Consider the following 27,297-nt stretch of genomic DNA (forward strand, 5'->3'; position numbering starts at 1 on the left):
GGTAACTGCGCATTGATTGACATATGGCCATATAAGGCCCGCATTCGCGCATACTGTGGTGGTGCTCTGATTGGTCGAGACCTCCATGACGTCATCCCGTCTCGACCAATCAGAGGTGACACTTGCTGACAACAACGATGAGGCAATAAAGGCTTTCGCCTTAAAACAACGCACTAAATGAACAGATTTCGGATGTAGTTTGCGGTTACAGAGCGAATGAAATCATTTGTATATCCAAATTTATTCACTGGAGATGGCAACACATAACTTAGCGACTGAAGTCCGTAATTAGTTCTCGGCTGTGTAAACCAAATTTCTGGTTCCGCGGCTTTGATTTCGGTGTAACACGAAGTGAATGAAAGAGGCAAATGGCGAAGGGAAATTATAGACGATCAGTGCGGATTTATCCAAGAGAAATGCGTTAGCTTAAATTCTCTTTGCGCCCTTTTATGTGTGTGTTTTGTCTTTCGGATGAGGGAGCAGAAATGAAATTATGAAAGGTTGATCCAGAAGCACTTTTTTTTTTTTTTTGTCTTTTATTAAAACACTGCAACCGCATTGGGAGGCTGAGAATTAAACCACTTCCCTCTCTCCTAAATGAGGAGAAGGTGTATTTCACTCTCCCCACTTTGCTGCCTGCCAGCCGAGAGTTCAAACGGATGGACGGGCGGACAGATTTTTCACTAGTGCATCAAGAATAGGTGCAATTAGTTATTCGGTTGATCCCATGTTATCTCAAGCGCGCCAAAGTATCCCACCGATCCATACGTCCGTTTCACATCTACCTAACTCTCAGCTGTTTCCTTCTTTGCTCGGGTGCCCACGGATGGGTGAGCAACCGTAGGGTGGCCACTCTAGCGACCGCGCGTCTGACACTTGTACAGCATTTCCAATGCTGGCTTCATTAAATTTGCGAAACCTTGCGTTATGGCGCTCACAGTGAAGAATTTAAGAACTTAAATTTATTTGGTTCAACATACAGTATCAAATGGGGCGGCCTCACAAAAAATAGAGGAGGCTATGCAAAAACAAGCTGCTTCCTCACAGCCAACACCTCGTTAGAACACTGTAACCTCGTCAAACTCCAGTGTTTTAATCCCTGACCGCCGGGAAGACAGAATACGAAACTTCTGCCTTCTAGTTTTTGGTGCAGCCGGATCGCTGAAAACATCAACTCGATGGCGATCAGCTTTGTGATGCGTTCGTGATGCTGCGTGAAGAAACTTGTGCCTTCGAAGCAGTTCTCGGCATTCCTTTTTAAATTGCCCAGCTGTGTTGGCTGTTGGAAGTTGCCAAAGGTGATCGTGTCTTGAAGACACCAAGAACCAGTACAAGATGCCGCGGATTATGATCAAAGGCGGTGTATGGAGGAACACCGAGGTAAGAGCTCAGACAGTAGGGCTAATGAGGCCACTTTGCAACTGCAGCTCTCTCAAAAGTTTCTTGTGCTTTATTTGCTTATGATATTAGGTGGTTTTATCTTGGTAACCATTGCACCAGGCGCATATGTGTTGAAGTTATTCCGCAGTAGTGTAACAGCGTATAAAAAGGGCGCGATGGAGTAACCGAAACCTGTTAGGTAGCGTCTGTTGCTGCGTCAACAATGATTCTGCGATTGTTTTGCACGCTCATCAGGAGTAAAGTGCAATTATTGCTCCATGCTTGTTGCACGCAGGCATGCTACATATAATTAAAAGCTTATGCCGCGTCCGATTGGTAGTCGCTTTTGGCGTGCAAGTATGAAAATGGCTGTGGTGGCACCAAGAAACGCATTCTCCACAACGCACGATCGTTGCTACACACTTGGTTTAGCATAGAACGTCAATGTCCGTCGCCTTGAAAGCTTCTGGCGTTATTCTTAAAAAGTGATGCGTACGCACACCAATTAAAGCTTGTAGCGTACCACACTGCAAAATGATGTGCAGCAGTTAAATTCAGTTATGGTTTTGCAGCGATTCCTTTCGACTTTGGAGAGAAAGAGCTGTATTGAGTTAAATGGCAGGAGTGAGTGGCCTGAGCGAGCATTTCTTAAATAGCTGATCTTAAAATAGCTGATGTGAGAAAAGGGATAAGAAAAAGGAACATGTTTGAGAAGATATCCAAAAATAGATTTCTTCTTATTATTTTTTTTTTCTGTTGCTTTATGGTTGCGACACCATTTCTAAGACATTATAACCCGCAAGAATAGTACCTCTGATGAGTGAAGTGTTTATCCTGGTGTTTTCATCCTTCAAAACGGCTGAAGACCTAGAAATAGCCTTCGGTATCTGTTTTGTCATTCCTCCACTTGTTGAAAATGCTTTCCTTCATTGCCTGTTTTCACTCGTCGAAGTAAAAGAAGTAAAATAATGAACTTCAAGAGGCAAAGTCTTGAGAACAAGGAGGGCGGAGAAACTTGCGAACACTTTTCATAAAAAGTGGCTGCACATGGAATGCTTTGTATGTAGGCGGGAGTGCTGTTGTGATATCAATGCACTGAGCTGGAGTCTGCCAAATCAGTCCATTCTCTCTAAAACCATGCATACACTTGAGTATTTCCATGTAAAAATGTTAGTTAACTGTGTTACTTTATGGTTAAAAAACTCAATAGGAGCGAGTGGTTAAATTCTAAATAATGTGATCGGGATTATAGGGTTTCTCATTGGTTCTCTTTATTGAAGAACAACAGCTAGGCTGTGATTAGTCTTCAAATGAAACCTCACCGCTCTTAAACTAACAAAGCCACTGGTAAAATGTCTCCTGGCGCAAAGCTGTAACTTTTCACACTCCTTGAAGCATTGTGGCAACACAAATAGAAAAGTTTTATGCATGCACATAGTTTTTTCATGCCTGCCATGATAAAATCGATAAGAACAGAGGCAGAGGTTTAAGGAGAGCAAGGCATCTGCATAATAGCACCTTCCAGCAATGCCTTATGACCAGATTATGCTGAGAGCAGATGTCTGTACTAATGTACCTCCTGCGTCTATGGAAATAACTTGGTTATATCTGGGCGGCTGTTCACATGCGTAGTTGAGTGTTGTAATATCCTACCTAAATTTGGTAATCCCAGCTGCTGCCATGGTGCTTGTCATGGAATGACACCGGCAACGTGTGAAGTCCACTATTTTCCATGTTGTGTTATGTGAGAGTGCTGTGAGGCTACGTGCAAGAACAGGATGGGAGTAGCTATGAAGGCGCAGTGATGTGGTGCCTTAATTGAATGCAGGTGGTCGCCAGGAGCACTTTTAAAAAAATTATTTGTAAATTATAGGGTCCACGCAGAGCTTTTATATTCAATCCTGATACTCACAAATTCCACATTTACGGATTTATTGCATTAGAATATTACCGTAAATATTGTTTCAGGGTCGTTTAGTGGACATGGTAGGTCTTACTGCTTATTTAATAGGCAGCTGACCAGTTGACGTGGTATGCCTTGGCACCATTGTGCAACTTATCACTACTTTTGATAGGTGCTTCTAGAAGGACTTTTCCCTTGGTATATCTGGCACATTGGAAGCTGTGAACAGGGGCATATTTCATCTGGCACATCCTGTGCTTGTGATAGTCAACTAACCAGGCATCAACATGTTTTCTGTCTCTTCCACTGTTTTTACAAGAGGATCACGTACTCCCCTAATGGGGCTGGGACAGGTGGGTCACCGCCGCTTGAGGCGGGGGCTGGCCTGCCACAGAATTTTTATCTGGTGTAAGCCGTCATTGCACCCGCCACCGTGTTTCGGTGGTGGACGACGGCTGTTGTTGCGGCGCGCGTCTTTCTCTCCCTCTTTCTTTTCTTTCTTCTCTATTTTCTCTTCTGTCTACATGAGGCAGCGGAGGTGGCTCAGCTGCAGAGCCAGTAGCAGGCCTGTGCATTTTCTTTTCCTTCTTCCTACAGCCACAACAACAACGGATGTGTTTTCCTCTCTGTTCACGTAACAAACCAGCAACATTGTTGCGAGCGTTGAAACAACATTTTGTCAAGTGATAGGAGCAGACTTTTTAATTGAAACAATGCATGATTTTTTTAGTGCAGCTCTCATGCTGTGAAGTTCCAGGCATAGATAGGGGTCCTTGACTACATTTGTTTCTGAAAGTTGTCTGTAAACTATGAAGCAGTATGGGATGTGGCAGTTACTCTAGAATAATATTATAAGTAGGGAGGGGTTGTACTTTTCGACTTAAACCGAAAAACACCAATAAATGTACGCCGAAAGAATTTTAAAAGGTTCGGTTTAAACCGAAAAAGGTCGGTACTTTTTATGCGTACCGCGAACTCTCGATGGCGGGAGAAAATCACAAGTGTTCAATCTATGGGCATGATGTGAGAAAGTGGGATCGTTGGTTTAAGTACAGTGGTTAAGAGTTGTGATTCATTGTTCATGGCCTCGCATATGGGGAAAGAATGGCAGTCGTGCTTCCTGACCCTCATAAACATGTGAAGAGTCTGAGGAGGTGCGCCTTAGGCAAGGCAGGCACTTCGTGGGGCGAAGGACAGACCAGAGCATTTGCAGCGCAAGTGCTTCCAGGAAATCGCGAAGATGAAAGCCAGCCAGTTTTTTGCCATGTGACACTTCTGACACAAGCCGAGAGAAGCGCATTTGTTTTTTTAAGTGATTTGGTTTAGGCAAAAATTTGATGGTAATAAATAATATTTCAGTTACTGCTTCGTCTAACATGTGAATGTATGTTTTACATATGTGTTTTGTCATAACACTAATTTTCATCATTCAATAGCATTTTTTTTCCCAGAAGCTTAGCTGTATATATGACCGACTGTACATTAAATAAAAGTGCCTAAAACAACATGAAAGAAAAAAAAGTCCAAAAAATTTTACATCATTTTTTACTGTACGCGGATTCCTCTTATCTCACCGAAAATAACCAATATTTCTTCAGCAAAAAAATAATATTAACCGAAAAAACAAAAAAAAAAAAACAAACAGAAGGCGTGTTTGAAAATAAAAACCAAAAAAAGTGAGCCGAATTCTTAGATAATAAGAACCGAAAACTCCAACCCCTAATTATAAGCATCAAAACCTAAAAGGGTTGTGTTTTTATACGTATATGCTTTCATACTATTTATGATAGCACTTACGATTGTGTACATTTTTGTGGTCTGCAGGATGAAATCCTTAAAGCAGCGGTGATGAAATATGGCAAAAATCAGTGGTCTCGAATAGCATCATTGCTTCATCGAAAGTCTGCAAAGCAATGCAAAGCACGATGGTGAGTTATCATTTTTCATCATTCCATGCTATCATTATGTTGCTTTATTATGGTTTTGTTTACCAGAGGATTTGTGTTGTTGTACCATAGCTGTTGGTGATATATGTATCTAGATGCATTTATCCTGGTAGCTGTGATCACATGGTTGCTGTGGATGCAAAAGTAAGGATTATGTCAAGAAGGTTTTTAGAAAAGTTTTGAGCACAAAGCAGGTCTAGCTAAAATAAGGCATTTCTTTGATTTTGATGCATCTTTCAAGTCCTTTACTTTCAAGTCCTTTGGTCCTGTTTGCTTTCTTCAGCTAGCTGCCAGGCAGCAGAGTGCAGGAGTATGCATCTTTGTGTGTGTGTGTATGTGTGTGTGTGTGTGTGTGTGTGTGTGTGTGTGTGTGTGTGTGTGTGTGTGTGTGTGTGTGTGTGTGTGTGTGTGTGTGTGTGTGTGCTTGTGTGTGTGCGCGTGCGTGCGAGAGAGAGAGAGATTCATTCTCATAAAGTTTCCTTCCAAAGATATGCGGTACATTTAATGACATTGTGTGCAAATACCGCTAGTGAAAGCAGAGAAGCATGTAGGCAGGAAAAAGCAATACATTTATTTTAGTATGTAGTAAGAAAGCAGTGCTGGGTTAACGAAATGTATGCGTGGTTGTGTAGGTGATTACTTGAACGTACCAGAAATCTGCCTTGAATGCTCATTTTGCAACTTTGTGTGCAGGTACGAATGGTTGGACCCGAGCATCAAGAAAACCGAGTGGACCCGGGAGGAGGAGGAAAAGCTCCTCCATCTGGCAAAGTTGATGCCCACTCAGTGGCGAACCATCGCGCCCATCATTGGGCGAACTGCAGCACAGTGCTTGGAGCACTACGAATATTTGCTGTAAGTGTAGCAGCTGAAAAAAATATATATAAGGAGACACTTAAGCTCTGCCGTTAAAGTGTGACACGACAGCATTTCATACACACACACACACAGACGATGTTATTTCATTTCTTATTTTTAATTTTTTTATACATGATACTTAGCATCAGCAGTCATAGGCGCTCCATTCTGAGCAGTTTGACACCTTTGAGCACATTTTTCATTTTAATTATTTTAATTAATTTGCCAATTGCACACAAAATTTTATTATTCAGCATTAGGCATTCGCTTTTCATTTTTGACACCCTCTGGCCCCCCTTTCTTCATTTGTTTTTATTATATTTTTTTGTTATTCAGTTGATCACTTACACACACTAAATTTTCTTAATTAGCATAATCAAGCATTGGTTTTTCACTCTGAGTATTTTCACACCTTTGACGCTCTTTTTTTCCATTTTTTCATATTTTTTTTCTATTTCTTTGGTTCATCAATTGATTACAGTCATTTCATTAACTCATCGCCTATCACACACCAATCAGTCATCGATCACTATAACCAGAAATTACCACGATAACGTTTTTTTATGCAGCCCCTGATTATTTACGACTCAGTGTGCTGACTCCGCTGACAGCGGTTCGACCAAACGAGCTGTATAAGCTACTGGTGTAAAAAAAAAAAAAACTAATAGCGAAACTGTGTAGTTTAGTTAGAGCTAGGTGTAAAATGCCTGTTTTAACCTGCAAAATTGTACTTGCTGTGCACATATCGCATCTGCATTACCTTGCATAATGTGTGCGCATAATTGCTAATTTGGACCCTAGACTGCACCTTCAACTTCCCCATAAAATAACGAGTCTCAAAGCCTTGCTGTGCTATTTATGGCTAATTGTTACTTTCACAAACAAATATGCTTTCCGGATTGGAATGGGTGACAGCCGTGCATGTGAAATATGTGGCTGCAAAAAGACAGTTAAGCACCTCCTGTGTGAATGCCCTGCTTTTGTGAGTGAAAGGCTTAAGTTGCGTTGTGTGCTGGACTGCTTCGATCCTTGCCCTTTAACAGCAGATAAGATCCTTGGTCCGTGTTCACAACATTTGACTTCCCTCAAGCCTCCAAGCACTATTTTATTACTTGACAGCCATCGGCTTGAGTGTCATATTGGGACTGTGCCCGTCGTTTTTTTCTCTCTTCCCTCTCTTTCCTCTTTAATTCCCTGATCCCATTCCCCACAAAGCAGGGTGGCCAACTGGAAGCCTTTCTGGTTAACATCCCTGCCTTCCCTTAGAGCTCCTCTATATCTATCTAATATTGTACCACATTCTGCTCGGCAGCATTTATTTTCCTTCTGTTTGGGCTGCTTGCATAATTCAAAGGAGGCCTAAACTGGAAATTTTTTAAGACTTTGCAACTGTACCTCTTTTCTTATTTTATGAGCAGCAGTAGCAGCTAGGTTATATTTGTTGCAAGAGAAGAACCCTCCCACATGCTTTTCTAATTATACCAGCCTTTCAAAGGCATGGTACCATTCAATTGTCTCAGCAAGTTTTCGACCTTCTTCCCTCCACTAACCGCTTCCACCTTCGTTTTGTGCCCACTGTGCTGCCCAAACATACCACTTTTAGCTCCCAAGCGTTAGGTGTCCATCCCAACTTTTACTTCCGGTTTCTGCTCTTATATCTTTAAGTCAAGGCTGTTTTTTGGCTCTCTCTTATCTCTTAACATTGCCTGTGACTTTTTTGTTTTCATAGTTCACCTTGCTGACCTTATTGTGATTTCAGATGTTTTTATTAGTTTCCTCGTTTTGTTTCGTTAGCGTTTTAGGTTCGCTTTTTCTGTATAAAACCACTGTGCTTTTGTTTAAGGGCTCCTACATTGTTTCTTGTATTTTAGTCTCACCTGAGAAAATAAGTAATCTTTCTTCAGTGAGTGCATGGTTTACATATGGCTGTATGCGGCCTTCGCACAGAGATCAAGCTCAAAAGAAGGAAGAAGAAGGGGAAGTTATTGATGATCCACGCAAGCTGAAGCCCGGTGAAATTGATCCCAACCCAGAGACAAAGCCTGCCCGCCCAGACCCAAAGGACATGGATGAAGATGGTGGGTTGCGTTTCATGCTTTACTGAGGTTATGATAAAGCTTAACCTTGAGAACTTGGCACCTGGGAATATGACTATGTTAAAGTGGCATCGTTTGGCAGCTGCTTAACCAGTGTAAATAAAAAATTGCTTAATTTAGGTGTTCATGCTGAGAGTTCGTTATCTAATGCTTTACAGTTGTAGCCGGCACTGAAGTATGAGCAGTCACCGTTTTTAGGCTTTCGGGTTGTGCGTCTCTGCATGAGTCACTGTACATGATGAGCCGGGGATTTCATGCTCATGAATTCAGCGTATGTGATATTGCACTCAGTATGAGCTACACTGCGTGAGTGCCCAGGGAAGCACTATCGCAGTGCAACTCATACCGAGTACAATAATACGCACTGAATGTATCTGCTGTGCGATGTCAGTGCACGTTAAAGAACCCCAGGTGGTCGAAATTTCCGTAGTCCTCCACTACGGCGTCTCTCATAGCCTGAGTCGCTTTGGGACGTTAAACCCCACAAACCAACCAACCAGTGTATCTGCATTAGAACTGATCATCATGTAGTTCTGTATGTTTGAGATATGTTCTAAAAAACTCCGCAAGGGTGCAGGTTTGAACCTTTCGAATTTTTTTTCCACAGTTTATTTTCATTCGAGTGCAGCAACAGCAACAAGGCAACTATAGCAAGCCATTTGACTTCTGAAACCTTTATACCATGAAGGAAAACCTGTTGCAGTCTTCAGCACATACTTGTGACCCAGGAATATATTTATTGGGAAAAGGTCTCATGTACACAGTGCATTTCCTTACTAGTTTTTTTAAATATGGGCTACTATGATTTATTTTTTGTTAGAATTTCTTTCTAAAGGGGTGGGGAGGTGAGAGTGCCATTTGTGTGAAGTAATATTACACGCACATGAGCGTCTCGCGTGAGGCACCTGCATATTTGGCAAATCCTATTGCAGAGCTGGAGATGCTGTCCGAGGCCCGTGCCCGGTTGGCCAACACTCAGGGCAAGAAGGCTAAGCGGAAGGCACGTGAGAAGCAGCTGGAGGAAGCAAGGCGCCTAGCAGCCCTGCAGAAGCGCCGGGAGCTGCGCATGGCTGGCATCGCACTCCCACCGCGGCGGCGAAAGCGCCACGCCATCGACTACAACAAGGAAATCCCCTTCGAGAAGCGCCCTGCCGCGGGTCTGCACGATACCTCGGAGGAAGTGTATGACCCTGCTGAGACAGACTTCAGGCGCCTGCGGCAGCAGCACCTTGATGGAGAACTGCGCAGTGAAAAAGAGGAGGTGATGTTACTGACTATACATCAGTATAAAAAATTAGTAATAATTGATTACAAGGAAAGAAATGGTATAATAACTGTCTCAGGGAGAACGCTTGAACTGTTGCATCATGGGAAAAAGGGATGAAGGTAGGATTGAGAAGAGGATGAGGGAAAAAGGGAGTGTAATGAATAACCTTAGTATAATTTGAACACTTCGACATGTGCTGAAATCATACAGCGCATGTCTATTTTTTGTTGCATTTTGTCCCCACTGACATGCAGCTGGACTGCCACAGTGGGTATATACAAAATTGTCAATGGGGTAGTCATTAGAGAGCTGCACAGGGATTCGTTGGATGGAGGTAACAATTGTGTGCTCGGGCACAAGCTACATAGGCCCATAGCCCCTAAGTGAGACTACAGATTTAAATAAATGTTCTTCATTCGTATATCTACACTAGATTTTCTGGCTTTCTATTCCATTCCTTTGTGGTACAAGCAAAAAAAGTAGCATGCACATAGATTCTGGCATATGTAATGAGACATATATGACTGTTCTTTTTATTTTTTGTTTTATTATTGAGTGTTAGAAGTGACGTTTTTAGTCATGATTTTCTTTTTTGGGATGAAAGAATTTTTACATCATAGCATAGAGCCTATACAAGCTTGTGGAAGCAGAACACAGGGGTTCCTTTGTAGTGCCTTTCCCGACACAGAATGAGTGTCGACATGGAAGTGCTGCGCGGTGTTTGGCCAGGTTGTGACATCCTCTCCTCCTTGTTTTCGTTGCAGCGCGAGCGGCGCAAGGACAAGCAGAAGCTGAAGCAGCGCAAGGAGAACGACCTGCCGCCCTCGCTACTTTCGGCGGAGCCCGTGCGCAAGCGGAGCAAGCTGGTGCTGCCCGATCCCCAGATCTCCGAGCAGGAGCTGGAGCAGGTGGTGAAGCTGGGCCGAGCGAGCGAGACAGCCCGCGAGGCCGCGCAGGAGGCCGGCCACCAGGCTTCGGAAGCCCTGCTGGCCGACTACAGTCTCACGCCAGGGGCCGCGGCCGGGACGCTGCGCACGCCCAAGGCACCCGCACTCAGCCGGGACACCATCCTGCAGGCAAGTGTTCTGTTCGTTTGCATGCAGGTTAGCCTGCTTCACAGAGCAAAGCAGTGGGCAATGGCAAGCATGCTGCACATCCGTTTATGATGGCATCTTGGAAGACGCAAAGGCTTGAAAACTTGAAAAAGAAAAACCTGGGCAATGCTCGCGCCGTTCCTTCCGAAGTTTTCATCTTCCTTGCTGTGTGTTTTCTTTGATGGCTTTGTACCAACTGCCGGGGTTTGTCGTTTTGTATCGGCGTTTCTCATCTCACACTTTCAGCCTCGGAGAGCCTCAGTGGCTTTCAAAGAGGCTGAAAACCACATACTTGTTTATTTTGGTCTGTTCCTGCTTGAAATGCATGCTAAGAGTCGCATCTGGATGCACAACCTAATGATTGGCTGTATAGCAAAATAGTCTGCTTATAAGCAGTAGTAGTATGGTTGTTCCCAAAATGAAGTTGGTAAAAAAAATGAGAAGGGTTCAATGCTGATGAACCGAATATGGAGCGAAAGCCTTAGATGCAAGTGACCGAGTGTTCTTCGTCGTCTTCTTATCCTCAAGGAGCATGGGGGTCCACGGGCCACAGACCATGCGACGAGCGGTTAGACCTGGCGTAGTATTGCTTTCGCAATAAAACAACCGGGGAATCTTGCAAGTAGCTTGGAACAGTGCAGAGCTATGAGTACAAAGTGATGGCTTTCAGAGATACGTGGTTGGCTGTGTTGCTGGTGCGAACATCACACTTGTGGAAGCTGTGGCTTTGTGTGCATAGTGTCTATGTCTCTGTGAAGCTATGTATGAAATAAGTAGAGAGTTTGATGAGTCCATAGCACTGTGTATGGCGGCTAGGTGTGTACTAAGTTCGCTGACCAGGAAGGCATAAAACATTCAGTTTGCTTCCACTTCATGCCAACGAAAATGGCGCTGCTGTTCTTCGTCCGATGCTCAGCTACTCGTCGTGATTGGATCTGATGTTTTTCTGGCTTCGGTTTTGGGTCACATCATCGCTTGTATTGGCTATCATAATAGACGATGACTGAAGCAGAAAGTGAAGTGGAACTCAAGAGACTTCTGATGCGCGTACAAGAAGAGAGTGAGATGTTTGGGCTTAAACTGAACATTAAAAAGACAAAGATCATGGCGTCTTGCCCTATCAAGTCCTGGAGCATCAATGGACAAGAAGTGGAAGCTGTGACAGATTTTCTCTTCTTGGGCTCCAAGATTACCTCGGAAGGAGACTGCAGCCATGAAATTAGGAGACGCCTGCTTCTGGGAAAGAGAGCAATGGTTAGCCTTGACCGCCTAGTAAAGAGCAGAGACATTAGACTGCCAACCAAGATCCGTATAACGGTCTTTCCTGTTGTGATGTATGGATGCGAGAGTTGGTCTGTGAAAAAGGCTGACCGCCGAAGAATTGACGCGTTTAAATTGTGGTGCTGGCGAAGACTCTTGAGAGTTCCTTGGACTGCCAGAAGATCAAATCAGTCGATATTGTTGACCATAAACCCGGACTGCTCATTGGAGGGTCAAATTCTAAAGTTAAAGCTCAGCTACTTTGGTCATCTGATGAGAAGAGAGGAATTGCTGGAGAAAGATTTGATGTTGGGAAAATTGAGGGTCGCCGGAGAAGGGGTAGGCAGCGAACGCGATGGTTAGATGGCATCCTCGAGGCACTGCAGATGAAGTTATGTGATGTTAGGAAGATAGTGAGAGACCGGAAAGCGTGGCGTAACATGGTCCATAGGGTCACGAAGAGTCGGACACAACTGAACGACTGAACTGAACTGAAGCAGATATTGACTATTTTGGAGTTAAAATGGCAAAAATACATTAAAAAACCTATTATTTAATGTTTTTATTGCTTCTTTGCAGTGCAGTTCACATTTATGGGAAAAATGTAGATATGAGTTTCTTAAGCGAGCTTCAGATTGGCGAGGAAGAGACCTAAACCTTTGCTGCTGTCATGCCATGGTATTCTGACTTGTATGCTTCACAATATGTGCTTTCACTCATGTTTTCAGCATGCAAAAACTTGGGCAAGTCTTTCTGACTGCATCTATCATTTTCCTACTACTTAGTTAAGCCTCCCCTTACCCCTTAATAAGATCCGAGAACAGTTCCTAGATACAGTAAACCCTCGTTAACACAAACACGCATAGCATCTCGAAATATCGGTTAAGTCAAAAGTTTTCCACGCCGCGCCTTCACCCTCCATAGGTGCTATGTATTTGCTTCCATTTATCTTGAAGTATTTTCTGAGCGTAATGCAAATATCGAAATTTTGACAGGAAGTGCCGAAGGCAAAGATGATTACCGAAAGGTGATGTGCACTCCAAGCAACTTTGTTCCTTATAAGTGCTGAATGCGATCATGTTTGAAGAGCGAATACAAAATTCCCACGGACGCAGACATTTTTCGTCACCTACGTCAAGTAACCTTGAGAGCAGTCACGTGCACGGGAACTCGGTTTGGTCAGCTGCCTTTCTCATGTGCACACCGGCAAGGATGATTTTGTGATTGTGCGGTTCTGTTTCCTCGCGTTGACTTAATTTGTTGTTGTTGTGTGTGTGTGTGTGTGTGTGTAGTGTGCGCGCAATGGACGATGATGTCCCGCCTCAAGCAGGGTAAATCTCTTAAGCTGGATAAAAAAGCTGTCTTAATCAAGGAAGTCGACAAAGGAGGAAGGTCCAAAACAAGCATCGCCAAAGAATTAAGTATTAAAACACAGGCAGAACACCTTGGATGGCTTCGAGCAAAGCTTCTCAAGCAAGCAGAAGCGGATTCGGGCCTCAAAATTCCTGGAGGTCGAAGCTGCTCTCATGTTGTGGCTCCAGAATGTCAGGACAGCCAACTTCCCGTGACCACCCAAATGGTGATGGAAACGGCAGACGCTCTGGCATTGTAGATGGGCCACACAGACTTCAATTGCAGCAATAGCTGGTTTGACTGGTTTAAAAAGAAATAGCGTGGTCTTGAAGACTGTCCAGGGTGAAAGCGGCACTGTTGATGGAAGGGGCTGCTGACAGCTGGTGTAACCACCGCCTCATCATCATCATCAGCCTGATTATGCCCACTGCAAGGCGAAGGCCTCTCCCATATTTCTCCACTTAACCCGGTTCTGTGCTAGCTGCATCCAGTTGACCCCTTCGAAACTTGTTCGAAACTAAGCTCCCGAGGGAACACAACAGCAGGGTTAGCAGAGCCTCTTCCAAACGCACACCCCTGAAAGAGCCGGGCGCCAGGCCGGGGGACGCTTGTACCCAATTTTACCGGTGGGTGTCCGGCGGCCTCGCTGAACTGCAAAAGGCTTACGCGGACAAGGACATCTTCATTCTCGGCGAAGCAGCACTCTTCTATAGGATGCTGCCTAGTCACACATACACGACTAAGGGAAAAGCGTGTAAAGGCACTAAGCAGCGCAAAGACAGGGTGGTGATACTTTTAGGAGCCAACTCTATCGGTGATGAAAAGCTGCCGCTGCTATCGGCAAGTCGCTTAGTCCAAGGTGCTTCCGAAATGCATGGCTCGGCTCCCGAGAGATGTGACTTACCATGCCAATAAAATGGCCTCGATGACTGCTGCACTTTTTGTAAAGTCTGTACGTGCTCTTGATCACAAAATTAGTCATGGTAGATGTTAGATTTAGATGACGTTGCTGTCTTCTCACCTGCTGTTGTTCACGCCACTGGGTGTACCATATACCATCCTCCAGCGACTGTCGCAAAGGACAAGGCTCACTATCCATTTCGAAGCAGTCTGAATTCACCCGGCTCATCACGCCAGTTTATACGATTAAACCATAGGACACATGCATCACTGCTGACATCACTGGCACGTTTAATGCTAGCAAGCACAAAGGCAAGCAACTTTAAGAAGATAGGTGACATCACGTAAACCCCAGACCAATCGGTGCTAACTACCACCTGCCAGAGGCTAGTGAGAAGGACAGTCATGTACGCTGCTCAGGTTGCTGATTAAGCGCTGTCGAATTCTGGTCTGAAGGAATGTGCAGGGACCACATGCAACTGCTGCTTATGGGGCCATTCTGGTATATTAGCACTGCAGCCTGCCACTGAAGTGAATAGCAATTTCAGCCTCGTATTTCATTCTGCTCTGTCTATCAACTGGACCTCTCGTTTCGATTTCTGTAGCCTGAATATTTGCCTGCCTTTCTTGTGTTTGTGTTACCCTACAGGAGGCACAGAACATCATGGCCCTGACCAATGTAGACACGCCTCTGAAGGGTGGCCTGAACACGCCCCTACACGAGACTGAGCTGAGCGGAGGAACACCGAAGAAGACCCCATCGCAGACTCCAAATAACCTCATCGTCACCCCTTTCCGCACGCCCACTGGTGGGCCAGCTGAAGGTGAGCCTGTTGTTTGGCATGACACAGACCAGACGCGACCCCACAGAGGGAATAACCTAAGTGATGGCAAAGCTTCTACTGAGGCTCATCAGTGTGACACGTAGGAATGGCACAGTTACATAGAAGAGTAAATTAGAGGAATCAGCTTGAGCATAAATTTTAGGGTTATGTGCTTGTCTCCGCCACCAACAGTGTTGCCTGTGTAAGGTAGTGTGGCAGTGCCTGTGGTTCGTCAGAAACTGACCACATGACTGGGCTAGCAATGCATGTAAGCTCGCCTGTAGTTGAAAGCATGGAGCAGTAGGAGTGGGTGCATGGTTGCTGTGTGCTGTGCGATGTCGGTGGGTTTATCTGTGTCTGTGTGATATGCGATGTCGGTGCACAAAAGGTCCCCAGGTGGTCGAAATTACTCGGTAACCCTCCATTACGGTTCCTCTTTCTCTCTCTTTTCACTTTCACTCCCACCTTTCTCCCTTCCTTTATGGGGGTTCAGGTGTCCACAGAAGCAAGTGTGACAGATACTGCTTCTTTCTTTTCCTGTGACCCAATTATTATTATTACACCTAAATGCAATGTCGGTGTTACCAAAGCGGAGATGTGAAACTCGAAATTATTAGCCCACTATTGGCCCCTCTGCTCGGTCACTGACAGCTACCAAAAATCCGTTCGCGGCGAGGAGGAAAGGGCGGTCGACGCCGTGAAAGCATTCGGAAGTTCTCGCGTGGGGACGACGCGGGAAAATACTGCGCATTCTAGACGCTTTCACGAATATTGCGTGTGGTCGTGATCGGGGTGTCCGGCCCGGCCCACCCGACACAAATATACTTTGGCCCGGGCCTGGCCTGAGCCTTAGCGAAAGGGCTTTCGAGTAACCCGAGCCCGGTCTGGGGGGCCCGCGGGCCGGGCCGGGTACGGGCCTTCGGGCTGGCCCGAGCCCGCGCACAGCTCTACTTCAGTGGCAAGTCCTGCTCGCCTGACTGCCAAATGACCAAAGTGAACGAACGATAGATATTTGAGCAATGAATCATCAAGCACCAAATGATTGAGCACATGACATCCTTCCATTGTTGCACCCCCTCAGGAACGACACCGAGAGGTGGCCGGACTCCAGGGAGCACGGTCGGCTCCACGCCGCAGACCAGTGCCACACCACTCAGGGACAAGCTCAACATCAACCCAGAGGACCACTTGGATTTTGACTCCAACCAAACGGCCAAGCACTTCCAGGTTAGAGCAATGTGAAATATCAACAGTGCACGTTACTGTTGCGGTGGTTGCATTCGGTATGCCCTTGTCACATGCCTTAAAAAGGCCTTCATGGGGCTACAACACAAAGGAAAATAATTCAGCCCATTCATGTGCACTTTCTTTACTAGTTTACACACCACACCTAACCATTGGTTCTGCTTTTGTGTTCCAGAGTGAAATGCTAAACTTGTCCGTGATAAAGTAAAACCTCACTAAGAGAGCTTTTGCAGTGCTGGAGAAAGCCGCTTGACCTTATAGTTAATGTCTGAAATCCAAATTTGTGTTAGTGGGTTAAGCATTTGGTACCAATTGTCACTGCTGTCTTATGTGCGCTGAATAAAAAATTTGGAGATGGATATCTCAGAATTGAACATGCTGCGAGAATTCTGTGAAATGACATTTAGAAGTGCGACCATAGTTGGCATGTTTCTGATATAATCATACATGCTCACAGCAGTGACAAAGATTACAAAGTGATAGTAACAGCTCTCTTCTCACTTTGTAGTTGCATAGCCTACATTCAAAAACTTCTTTCTATAGACCGCTTATCTCTTCTCTAAATAAGAACTATCAAGCCTAATTTTTAACCCACAGTTGTGTATGAAAAATTAGGGGGACACTTAAAGCTTCGCGATTAAGGGTATGATTCGATGGTGTGTCACGCGTGAGGTCAAAATATTTTAATTTTTTTTAACATTTTTTTAATTTAATTTTTAATTTAATTTTTTTATGCTCTGATACTCATTGCAATGATTGGCTTTCCATTCTGAGTACTTTGACACCCTTGAATGCATTTTTAATTTATTTTCAATTAATTGATTAATGACACACTTTAAATTTTTTTAATTGGCTTTTCATTCTGAGCATTCTGACACCTTTGAAACTCCTTTTTCTAGTTTTTCATTTCTTTAATTAATTACAATGATGTAATTAGCTAATAGCCTATCACACGCCAGCCAATAATTAATCATAAAAAGTACAAATTACCGTGATAGATTTTTTTTTTTTTACGTAGCCCCAATTATTTCCGACGCGCGGTGGTGCCCGCTACAACTGCGCCGACGACTTTTCGACCGCACGAGCTGCATAAGCTTTTTCATGAATTAAAACAGCTGCTGTGTATTCTCAGTTATTGCAATGTATGAACAAGAAAATGATATTATAAATGTGCAATCACTCAAATAGTTTTGTCTTGATTTACACTATCAGAGCCTGGCATTAATTTTGCTTTGGCTGCCTTTTTGAGACTTGTAACTCAACAGTCTTTCGAGTCAAGAGTTCGTTATGAGAAAATGCAACAACTATTTCCTCAACTTCAAAGGATTTCAGGCGGCATGTTTTAAATTTCTTTCATTAAGCGGAGCATTTTTGGTGCCCGTGGAGCTCTAAATTTATGTAAAGGCACCCAAACCGCCTCATGCGCAACTTTCAGGACATTTTGTTTGATCTTCAGTTATGCCGCAAGTGCTCTGCTATAGGCAACCTATGCAACCTGAAGACCTCTGACACAATCTGTACATGTGAAAATTAGTAACTGCTGTTTATCCCAGATATATCAAATTATTGCTTATATCAAATTCTTAGAATATCCCCGTGAAGATCCCAGTCGAAAGTATAGGAGTGCTGTTCACGTTCTCTGAACTCCCGCTCAGCGGAACATTCGGTATATTGAACCACTATAATGACGTCACCCGATCAGTTTTTGCGCCCCAAGTGGCACCGGCTGCAAAACCCCGGGCACCTGCTGGCAGCGCTAATGTTGTAAAACTGCTTGGCAAGGTGAACGCAGAGCCTGATCAGATATGGTCTCCGGTTTGACATGCTTGTTTTCAACACAACATTGGTGTCATGCTGGGTAGTCAGGGTTCGGTGCGCCAATTGCTGCGCCGTGAAGCCATCCTTACTGACCAAAGGCTCTCGCATTGCCTTGCTGCTAGATGAGACGAAGAAATCAACTAGACCGTATTTTCACTGAGTTACTATTGCATTTATAGCATGTCGGAAGCAGAATTAGACCTCTTATGTTCAGCAGTGGCTCTTTCCAAAGCACCACCTGCAGCAGTGTTGATGTGGACCCCAACTTCACCGGAACTTGACCGAAACTTCGCAAGATGTGAGGTGCGAGCCACATGACCTCTGGTGCTCTAATCTGTCCCTGCCAAGTATTTGTAGCGTGCTCACACGCTAATGAAGCGGCATGGGGGGGTGCGCCCAGTGGACCTCTATTTTTGACACCTGGCGTGAGGTTGACGCTTGGTGCGTGGGTCATTGCATCCTCTGTGAGCAGTGGGCTGCCAGTATGCTGACGGGTAGCACATCGCCGTGGGAAGTGTGCCACTAACATGTGTACACCGTATTCACATTTCTGGGTTGCAGAGGAGGTGATCTACTGGCATATTTTATATTTCATACAATTTTACGATCCTCCTCGAGTTCGATATGTCCGGAGTCGAATGTATTACTGCATGAGGTCAGTTAAATTGATTGCCATTCACAACCCGCAACGCATCTGTGCACTGACTTGCTTCTACTCTGAGAACCAGCAGCGTTTAAAGAAAAGCCAAGGAGCACCAATTTCAGCCTGAAATAAGCAGCGAAATAGTGTACGAAATGTCTGTGTCATTTGTGAAAAATGGATTATTACAGCCTATGTTTCTCATTGCAGAAACAAACGAAGCAGCACTTGCTGAAAGCTCTGTCGTCGCTGCCAACTCCCAAGAATGACTACGAGATAGTGGTGCCTGAAGAGGACCCCAGTGCCCAGGAGCCGGCCATCCCTGAAGCATTTGTTGAGGACCAGGCAGACAGGGACACTGCTAAGGAGCAGGAGAGGCTGGAAAAATGTGAGTCAAACTGGTGGTTCCCATTTTGTCGTGCACATGTTGTCAGGCCACTTGATTTTTAATGCGATGGTGATAAAGTCCCTGTTCTGCAGAAAACCCGTCTTTGTTCGCATTGTCAGCACTGTAAGTGAAAGATCGTAGACATGGCTCTGGCAGTTGGTAAATGGTGACATGGCTAGGCATTAGTTGGTCGGTAGATTGTGTGATGCCACGAGAGTGAATGACAGAGCAGGAGCCATCAACCAAGGCTTCTATGAGATGGGAGGGTAAGCGGGTAGTTGAACCCACCAAGATTTTTGAATCCCAAGTAAGACACTCTACTCATAAGCCTGTGAGGCACATTTGTATGATTTGGTTAAAGCATGGTTTTAGATCTGTGCTGGCTGGCTTTCTCATAACTGAATAGCTCACAACTGTATGCTAAGGAGTATGCATGAAATATTGAACTCACAAAGGATGAGTTATAAAGCGAGCGGCAAACTACATGTATACAAATGAGAACCTGAAAGGGGAGCCGCAGATGGAAGCCATTAATGGTGACTCTGATTGTGCTACCATTTCTTAGTTGATGGCATTGTATAGCAGCCATTTGTCAGAGATTGCTGGATGAATGGACTACTTGGCACAGGGGTCTTCGATGCATGCAATGGGCTCATTTTCCTCTGTATTTCTGTGAGGCTGGAAGAAAAAAATTCTGTGGTAGCTTCTCCTGCTGTGTCAACACCTGTTCTTGCCAACTGCTCTGTTACAAAGGTCATGTGAGTAATGCTGGCTAGGCATACCATCAGCATGGTCTTCCCGCTGGTCTTACACAATGAGATGCATTCAGCTGATTTCTCATTAAGTGTTCAGAAGGCCAGTACAGAAAGCATAGCCATTGATATCGGAATTGTGCCATTCTGCAGTTCGCATGCCGAAATAATTGTGCAGTTGGGGTTACACTCTCATCACCTGGGCATGTGCAGTGGAAGCCCAGCGCAAGCTGCAGTCCCAGGCGGTGCAGCGTAGCCTTCCTCGGCCGCTGGACGTGAATGCCTCGGTGCTGCGGCCAGCCCACACGGAGCCCCCGCTCACTGACCTGCAGAAGGCCGAGGAACTCATCAAGCAGGAGATGCTCGTGATGCAGCACTACGATGCTGTGCACAACCCGACCGAAGCACAGCAATCCGGAGGACGCAAGGGTGGCGGTGCCAGTGTCATGGACGAGGCACAGCACCTCGCCTACCTGGATAGGCACCCGTACCAAAAATTCACACAGGAAGAACTCGCAGCGGTGAGTGGACAGAGCAGGCACGTGGGAGCGTCGGTGGTGACTTTAAGATGCCGGGTGGCATTTTTCTTGGGCCAGTAATAGAGTCAGCCATTGCCCTGCTTTTTGTACCTTGTTCACCACTTTCCTAGGAAGTTTGATCAAAGACTCTTTTTCAAAACATTCTCTCTGTACTGACAAGGCAGTAATTACTCATTAACATCCACCCAAGCCCAGTGTGCTTGACAATGAGTAAATACTGCCTTATTATAAATCTACTCCACCTTGGGGTTTTTTCCTAAATATCCAATCAACACCGTTCTCTCTGTACTCATTGAAAACCTGGAAGACACAGAGTGGCGCTAAGAACTGAACCAAGAGTCTCTCACATGCGTGCCTGAGACTAGCCCCTAGACTGCTGCTCCAGAAGGCCAGTGTACCCTTGCAGCTTAAGAAATAACTGAGCTACAGTGTGTCTCAAGTTTGGGATTAACAAATTTTTAATAACTTGAAATGATGCTGTCCAGTGGCACCCCCTACCCTCTCGTGTTGTTCTGCCAGGCGTAATGTTTATTGTGAAAGAACAACCGCAGTAGTAAATAAACAAACTCTGAGGCCACTTTACAGGGAACGCGAGTCTTCAGCTGCATTTCCTTCATGTTTTTGCATCTTTGCTGCATTCATCGGCACATCGCTAAACACTCAGTTTGAGGTAGGGCCCTAATTATTTCATATGGGCTAGGAGGCCATTTTCGAATTCGTCTCCTGTGGTTGATGCTCTATGACTAGTCCCTTGTGGTCGTTTTACCTGTATAACATCATCACTGTCTTGACCAATCAGAGAGTTTCATCTCTTGAGAACAGTGGTGTTTCGATGTGCTGGGAGCTTGGTGCTATTACATTAAAATGCTGTATGCCAGTTCCCAGATGTCAGTTGATGCATAGAGAGATGACAGGGCAGATTCGATTGCATCATGCCTGCGTGTAGACGTTGCAGCAAAATAGCTTTCTCTCATGGATCCTACCTTTCAACCCGCAATATGCTGGAAACGTTCTGCAGAATCTAAATGTAACGTTATGACAGCAAAACATTGAGGGTGTCAGTTGGTATCATAAGGCAACGGAGGTGGAGAACATAATAACATTAAAGTCTGATGATGTGGAAAATGGCTTGGTTCAGGATTGTAACGTTTATGCATATGTGTGCATGTGTGTATGTCTTGCCAGGCTCGGGAGGTCCTGCAGTCGGAAATGGAAGTGGTCAAGAAGGGTATGGGCCACGGGGACCTCAGCTTGGAGGCCTATTGCCAGGTGTGGGATGAGTGTCTTGCCCAGGTCCTCTTCCTGCCTGCCCAGAACCGGTACACGCGTGCCAACCTCGCCTCCAAGAAAGACCGCATCGAGTCACTTGACAAACGCCTCGAGGTGGGCAATTTTCTTCTAGTGCACTGTTCCGGAAAGACTGGTCAAGCTGTCGGCTGTTTATTGGGTTTCCGCAGAAGCAGAGAACATTGGATCACTTGGTACCTTTTAAGGGAACACAGAAGACTCATTGATTGTGCTTTTGGCTATAGAGAATGGAGCTTGATGGAGCCTGGTAGGGACAGGGTAAACGTCTGAGTCGAAGCTCTGAGTGGGCAAAAGCGTCCTCTTTCTTACAATTATAATGTGGCATTCGGTCAATAGTGGCCACCCATGTTTCATGTTGTAAGGTGTCGCCTGGTAGTTTTAAGTTGTTCGTTACATGAGCCTAAAGATGGGAGGCGAGACGTGCTGCAACATGTTTTGGTGAATTGCTTTGCAAGAAATGTTTGTAATAGTTTTGTGCTTTACTTTGCCACCTTAAACATAAGTGAAAAGCCTTTTCTACACAGTTCCTTTAACCTACATTTCTGGTTCCATTCTTATAACTGTAAAGAAAACGGCAGTGCTTGTTAAAAGGTCCCTGCAACATCACTCAGTAAAGTTTTGGTATAACTGACATCCGTTTCACAAATGTTCTTGAGCTGGGATCTCCTTGGTATGTCCCATAGTAGCTGAGCTATCTCCTACCCTGCTCATTTTAAGTAAATGACACAGGGAAGGGCACAAGTTCAAAAAGAATCAATGGATAAGGCTCTTCAACTTTCGAGCAGATTGTGGGTTTTCCACTGCAGGTAGAAGTAGTACATTATTTCCCTCAGATGTTCGTGACAACACAATCTAGCAATTTATTGAGTTTGCATATATACTGTACTCACAAGATGTTGCGGGTTCCTTTAATTAGAAGTGCCTTTGATTTCCATATTTTCTGGCACAGTTAAATTCGGTGCATACAAATAAGGCACTGGGAGATGTTCAGGGCATATTTAAAAAATGTGAATGCCACCACCTTCTGTGTTGGCTGCGGAATTGTGAAATTTGGGGTGAAATTCATTTGTTCAACTCTATCACGTGTATGTGTGTATGTTTCTTTTTTCTTTTTCTTTTTTTTTGTGTGAGCTGTGTTAAGATTGTGAAGGGAAGAAAAGGCATGTCTGTGCAATTCCAGGCCATCCCTTTAAGGCATGCTACTGATAGCTTGCAAGAGAATGGACAAAACCAGCTTTTCTCGCTGCATGGCAGATGTAGTTAGGTGCTTTTTGAAGAAGGAATATTAGAATAGTTGATGATAGAAAAATTACTGGTTACAGTATTATGAGGCAGAAAAAAAAATGTTAACATATTTTTAGAATACTTTTCTGAATATGGTATGCTATGCCGAGAGCTGGTTTAAACCCCCTCTCGTTTTCTTTTCTTCCAGCAAAACCGAGGCCACATGACAAGAGAAGCCAAGAAAGCAGCCAAGGTAGAAAAGAAGCTCAGGGTGCTTTTGGGTGGCTATCAGGTGCGTTGCTATGCATTCATGACCTTTTACTGCAAGGGAAGCGTGTGCAAATTTGACTCACACATGATCGATTCAAACGAAACTGAAATAGTCAGGCCAAGGTCGGTCCTTTCTGTATGAGCATGCATACAGCAGCTATAGGTAACAGACACTAGGAGTCCTCTGTGTTCAAATAGCGACTTGTTATAGTGTGGTAATGGTTAATTGGTGGTTAATTTAGCAGTACTTTGTTTTATTTATTGGCTGAACTCTAATCTTCTGTTTTACTCATATGTAGTTGAACAGCAGTTATTTACATAACAATTGAATAATTTCATTGGCAGGTAGATGCTTTTGTTGTGACTTTACCAACATTATTGCAGAGCGAATTACAGGCACTAAGCTTCCTGCAGACTTTATTTCATCATGTAATATTGCCATGCTCAGGGTGCTTTATCTAGAGTGATTAGTGAAAGAAGTTGGCCATGTTGGTGAAGATCCATAATCGAAAACTGTGTGGTAGACATGGACAGAAGGAAAAATTGAGCAAAACAAGCACTGACTTCAGCCAAGCTCTATTACAGGAAAAGTAGAAGTCAAGAATCACGGGCCATTAAAGGGGTCATGCCACTGTCATGCAATATATAGTTTTGTATAGTCTGGCAGATAATATTTGACCTTATTATCCAATTTCCGAAATTTGACCGCCCTAGACGAATTCATTACTTCGAAATAAATGGCTGAAGTTGACACTGCGAAGCTCCTTCCACCGACAGCGATCGCAGTAACACCGGCGCACCGCATTGTCTGCTGCTGTGCTTGCGCCGATAAGCTGCCGATACGCTACTGTGTTCGTGCTTGCTAACAAGACTCCCAATAAGTGTACTCAGCATGTTTCTGAAAACAGAACACAGGCTGTAGAGAAGCGTAATTTAGTTCTTGTCCAGGCATCCACCTTCGGCGCAACCGGCGCCATCATCCAATGGCAGCATTGCCCCCACCGCCGTAAACACTGCTGTGCCGGCTGTGTTTTCCGCTCAAGCTGTCCGCGCCAGTGAGACAGTGGATTTTTTGCGTCAGTGTCAGCATATCTCGTAATAATAATAGGTCCTCGAAAAAGGAATTTAAAAAATGAATGCTTCTTGTGAAATGCCGACCCATACAGTGGGACTTCTTGCTCATAGCCGGTACGCTAGCTAGCTCCGCTGCTAAGGTGTCATCGAAACTAATTATTTCCTTTGCTATGAAACAGTAGAGTTGAGAGTAAAGAAGTTTCATGATCGAGTGTTCCGTTAATTAAAATACCTGGGTGATCTATTGCAAAGTGCCGTCCGCTGTGGCATCTATGCAAAGTAATTTAGGCCTAGTGACAATTAGGAAGAAGCAGACAGTCAGAGCGCCATCATCCGGTGCTGTAAGCCTCGTGAGCTTATCGTCTACTTTCATGATGCGGCTAGGGCCAGACTTGGGCCTGACAATGAGCAGCGTAAACGATGCTGCTAAGACAGGATGGCCGGGGTATCGGGTGCCTTGATGTAGTTCACCGCACCCTATACACTACGCTGCTGTGTTGTCGGGCGGTATCCAAATATTGTACAAAAGTTCCGTCGGACAGCACTGTATACATTGCGCATTTTATGTGTTGCTTTTGAGACCTGTTTCAGTGTACAGCGTGTACGCTGTTTGAGCGGGTCAGCTCGTGCGCCTTTTGTACTCGTGCGCCGACATGCACCTGAATCCCGCCTACAGAAGCCACTATTCCCTAGGTTAAAAGCACTGACAGAGATTGACGAAAAGCTCAGTTTGCGGTAACCTCGGTAAGCGGCATGGCTGCTGTTTAGCCAACATTACTGCGGCTTCGCGTTGTAACCACCGTTGACGCTGCTCGTGCACAGAACATGTACCAGACGACTCGGTGTCGGCATATGTCGTCACCCGCTGTGCCGGTTGCCAAATCATCACCCTGATTACGAAGAAACGAAAATACTGGTTTTAAAAATATATCTGCAGCTCCGCTGAAACTTTGAGGTTTAGTTGCCTGGCACATCAGGAATAAGATGCAATAAACCCTTTATAATACAAAATTGGAGCCCTTTAAAGCAATACGAAACTGGCATAAAAGGCACCTATTGAAAAAGGCTGATCCAACAAACCATTAAACGACTTTGGCCAACACAAGAACAACTTTTTGTTTTGTTTTTATAGATTTGTGATGTAGAACTGCTACTTTTTCTGCAATAAAGCTTAGTTGAAGTCACCACTTTTCTTGCCTCAGTCTTCTTTTCTGTCCTTCTTTACTGTGCTGTTGTCCAGCATGTAGAATGACTTCGTTGTGTGCGCCTGCTCCTTGTTTCTTTTGTGTTTGCATCGTTTGCTATGATTTTAGTGTGGGTGTGAAATTGAGGTACAAGGTACCATCATCATACTGTGCTTTATTCATTGCAGTCGCGGGGCCAGGCATTGATCAAGCAGATACAAGAACTCGCTGAGCAGATCGAACAGACACACTTGGAGCTGAAGACATTCCGAGCCCTTCAGGAACACGAGGCACTGGCAATCCCAAAAAGAGTTGAGGTATGCACTTTTTGACGGGTTTCTGTACAACAGTGATGAGGTCTTGAACATGCTTTTGAGTGTTGCTCATAGATGTTTCTTGTTCACAATGAAGAACTGGTCATAAAGAATGCAGCTTGCATAGTTTTCAGTAGTAGTAATGCTTATGCTTTACGAAAGTTAGTGCTTGCCAGCTTGGTGGTGTACGGACACTGCAGATACTTCTTTTGAAAAACAGCGCAAACGCAGACAAGAACACTAAACAAGAAGAGCGATGAACACAGTGCTGACTTCTTGTCTAGTGTCAGTGCTTGCACTGTTCACAAGATGCTTTACAAACTAGCCTGCCAATGTATTTCGACACTTCAGGTTGCCACTGTAAGCAGTTCACATCTGTGGCTGCACCTAGCACCTTTCATTATAAATGCGATGGCCAGCATTCTACACAGCTTAGATGTAAGTCTTAGAGCATATGCCGTGCCATGTGCCCCATATGTCATCCTGGTAGGAAATATAATCTGGGTGCTCTCCATATCGTGACCACGCCTAGCATGAGCTCAAGCATGTTGCAGTTGTCATTATCATGCATGCCCTGTGCCCCTTATTATGAATGCACTGATGCATGTGAACATAGCGAAACTTCAGAACTCCTGGGGGCTTTCCAGCTGAGCTTTCGACTGCATAGTTATTGCCACAGTTCCAGCAGGGACTCTGTTCATGCATGCATAATGACCAGGTAACCATCGAAAGAGAGCATTTTAAGAATTTTTGAGGTCAGTTGGAGGGCTGAAACCAAAACTTCAGCTTTACTCCGTTTGCTATTCAACAAAGCTTTTTGGCTGCACTGTAAACTTGACTTTGCTTTATCGAGTGGTGACGAACATGGCTGTGATCCAAGTGTTGACATTTTTCAGGCCTTGACGGAAGACGTCAACCGTCAAGTGGAGCGAGAAAAGGCACTGCAGAAGCGGTATGATGACCTCCTCCAACAGAAAGAGCTCGTTGAAGAGGCCCTGCTGGACATTAGAGCGTAGCAAAGAAATTTCTTCTTGGGAATGAATTGTTATTTTATTCAGTTGTCATTTGATTCCACAGCTTAATTTCTGCAGTGCTAGCCGTGTTTTGCGGCAAAGCACGGTAGCCTGCTTGCATTCTGCGGCATTGCTGCAACAGGTCTGTACTGTATCACTCATAGTACTTTGCAGGCCTACGCCTACTTCTGCGTCATGCACAGTGTGCTTGTGCTCAGTATGACAAAGAGCTGAGCTGACTGACTTTGAAGTGTGCACTCATTAACGTGAGTGTACCTGATGCGATTAAAAGCACTACATAGTTAGTGCTATCCCTGAAGCTATGTGCAGTTGTCTTGTAGCGTTCGCACAATTCAAGAAATCTGAAAGCACTGTACATCATTCGTCAGTGATATGAAATAAAGCAAAACAAACATCATCTGTGGACTCCGTGTGCTAAAGTGCTATGTTGCCACTTTGAAGTGTGCTGTACCATAGCACCCACAGGAGAGAGCATGATCTTTCAGAATCGTCAATGACAAACCATTACAGTGCCATATCCTACCCACACTGCTGTGACATTGAAGTTAGATCACAGGTTACACAATGTTCACAAGACTTGAAAAACTTTCTGACCCTAGCGTTCAGTAACGAGGCCCTTCTCAGAT

At 44.7% G+C, this 27,297-nt stretch overlaps 1 protein-coding gene across 1 annotated transcript; it reads left to right on the forward strand.

The window, feature by feature from the left end:
- The first annotated feature begins 1,157 nt into the window (after positions 1 to 1,157).
- Cdc5 (cell division cycle protein 21) lies at positions 1,158 to 27,068 on the forward strand. The gene is made up of 14 exons (XM_084587668.1): positions 1,158 to 1,380; positions 5,108 to 5,211; positions 5,923 to 6,084; positions 8,035 to 8,165; positions 9,116 to 9,444; positions 10,215 to 10,526; positions 14,707 to 14,881; positions 15,963 to 16,108; positions 18,795 to 18,972; positions 19,938 to 20,245; positions 21,449 to 21,646; positions 23,004 to 23,087; positions 25,512 to 25,640; positions 26,534 to 27,068. The coding sequence occupies exons 1-14, from the start codon at positions 1,336 to 1,338 to the stop codon at positions 26,651 to 26,653; spliced, it is 2,421 nt and encodes an 806-aa protein (XP_084443794.1). The 5' UTR covers positions 1,158 to 1,335; the 3' UTR covers positions 26,654 to 27,068.
- Positions 27,069 to 27,297: the final 229 nt, after the last annotated feature.

The sequence above is a fragment of the Amblyomma maculatum genome, chromosome 1, assembly GCF_055883805.1.
Source record: "Amblyomma maculatum isolate TAMU_Amacu chromosome 1, ASM5588380v1, whole genome shotgun sequence".
In the NCBI taxonomy this organism is placed as follows: Eukaryota; Metazoa; Arthropoda; class Arachnida; order Ixodida; family Ixodidae; genus Amblyomma; species Amblyomma maculatum.

Coding starts and splice junctions, on each gene's coding strand:
- Cdc5 (XM_084587668.1), top strand. CDS start 1,336: ATGCCGCGGATTATGATCAAAGGCGGTGTATGGAGGAACACCGAG. Junction 10,527..14,706: donor GCCGGGACACCATCCTGCAG/GCAAGTGTTCTG, acceptor GTTACCCTACAG/GAGGCACAGAACATCATGGC. Junction 21,647..23,003: donor CACTTGACAAACGCCTCGAG/GTGGGCAATTTT, acceptor CTTTTCTTCCAG/CAAAACCGAGGCCACATGAC.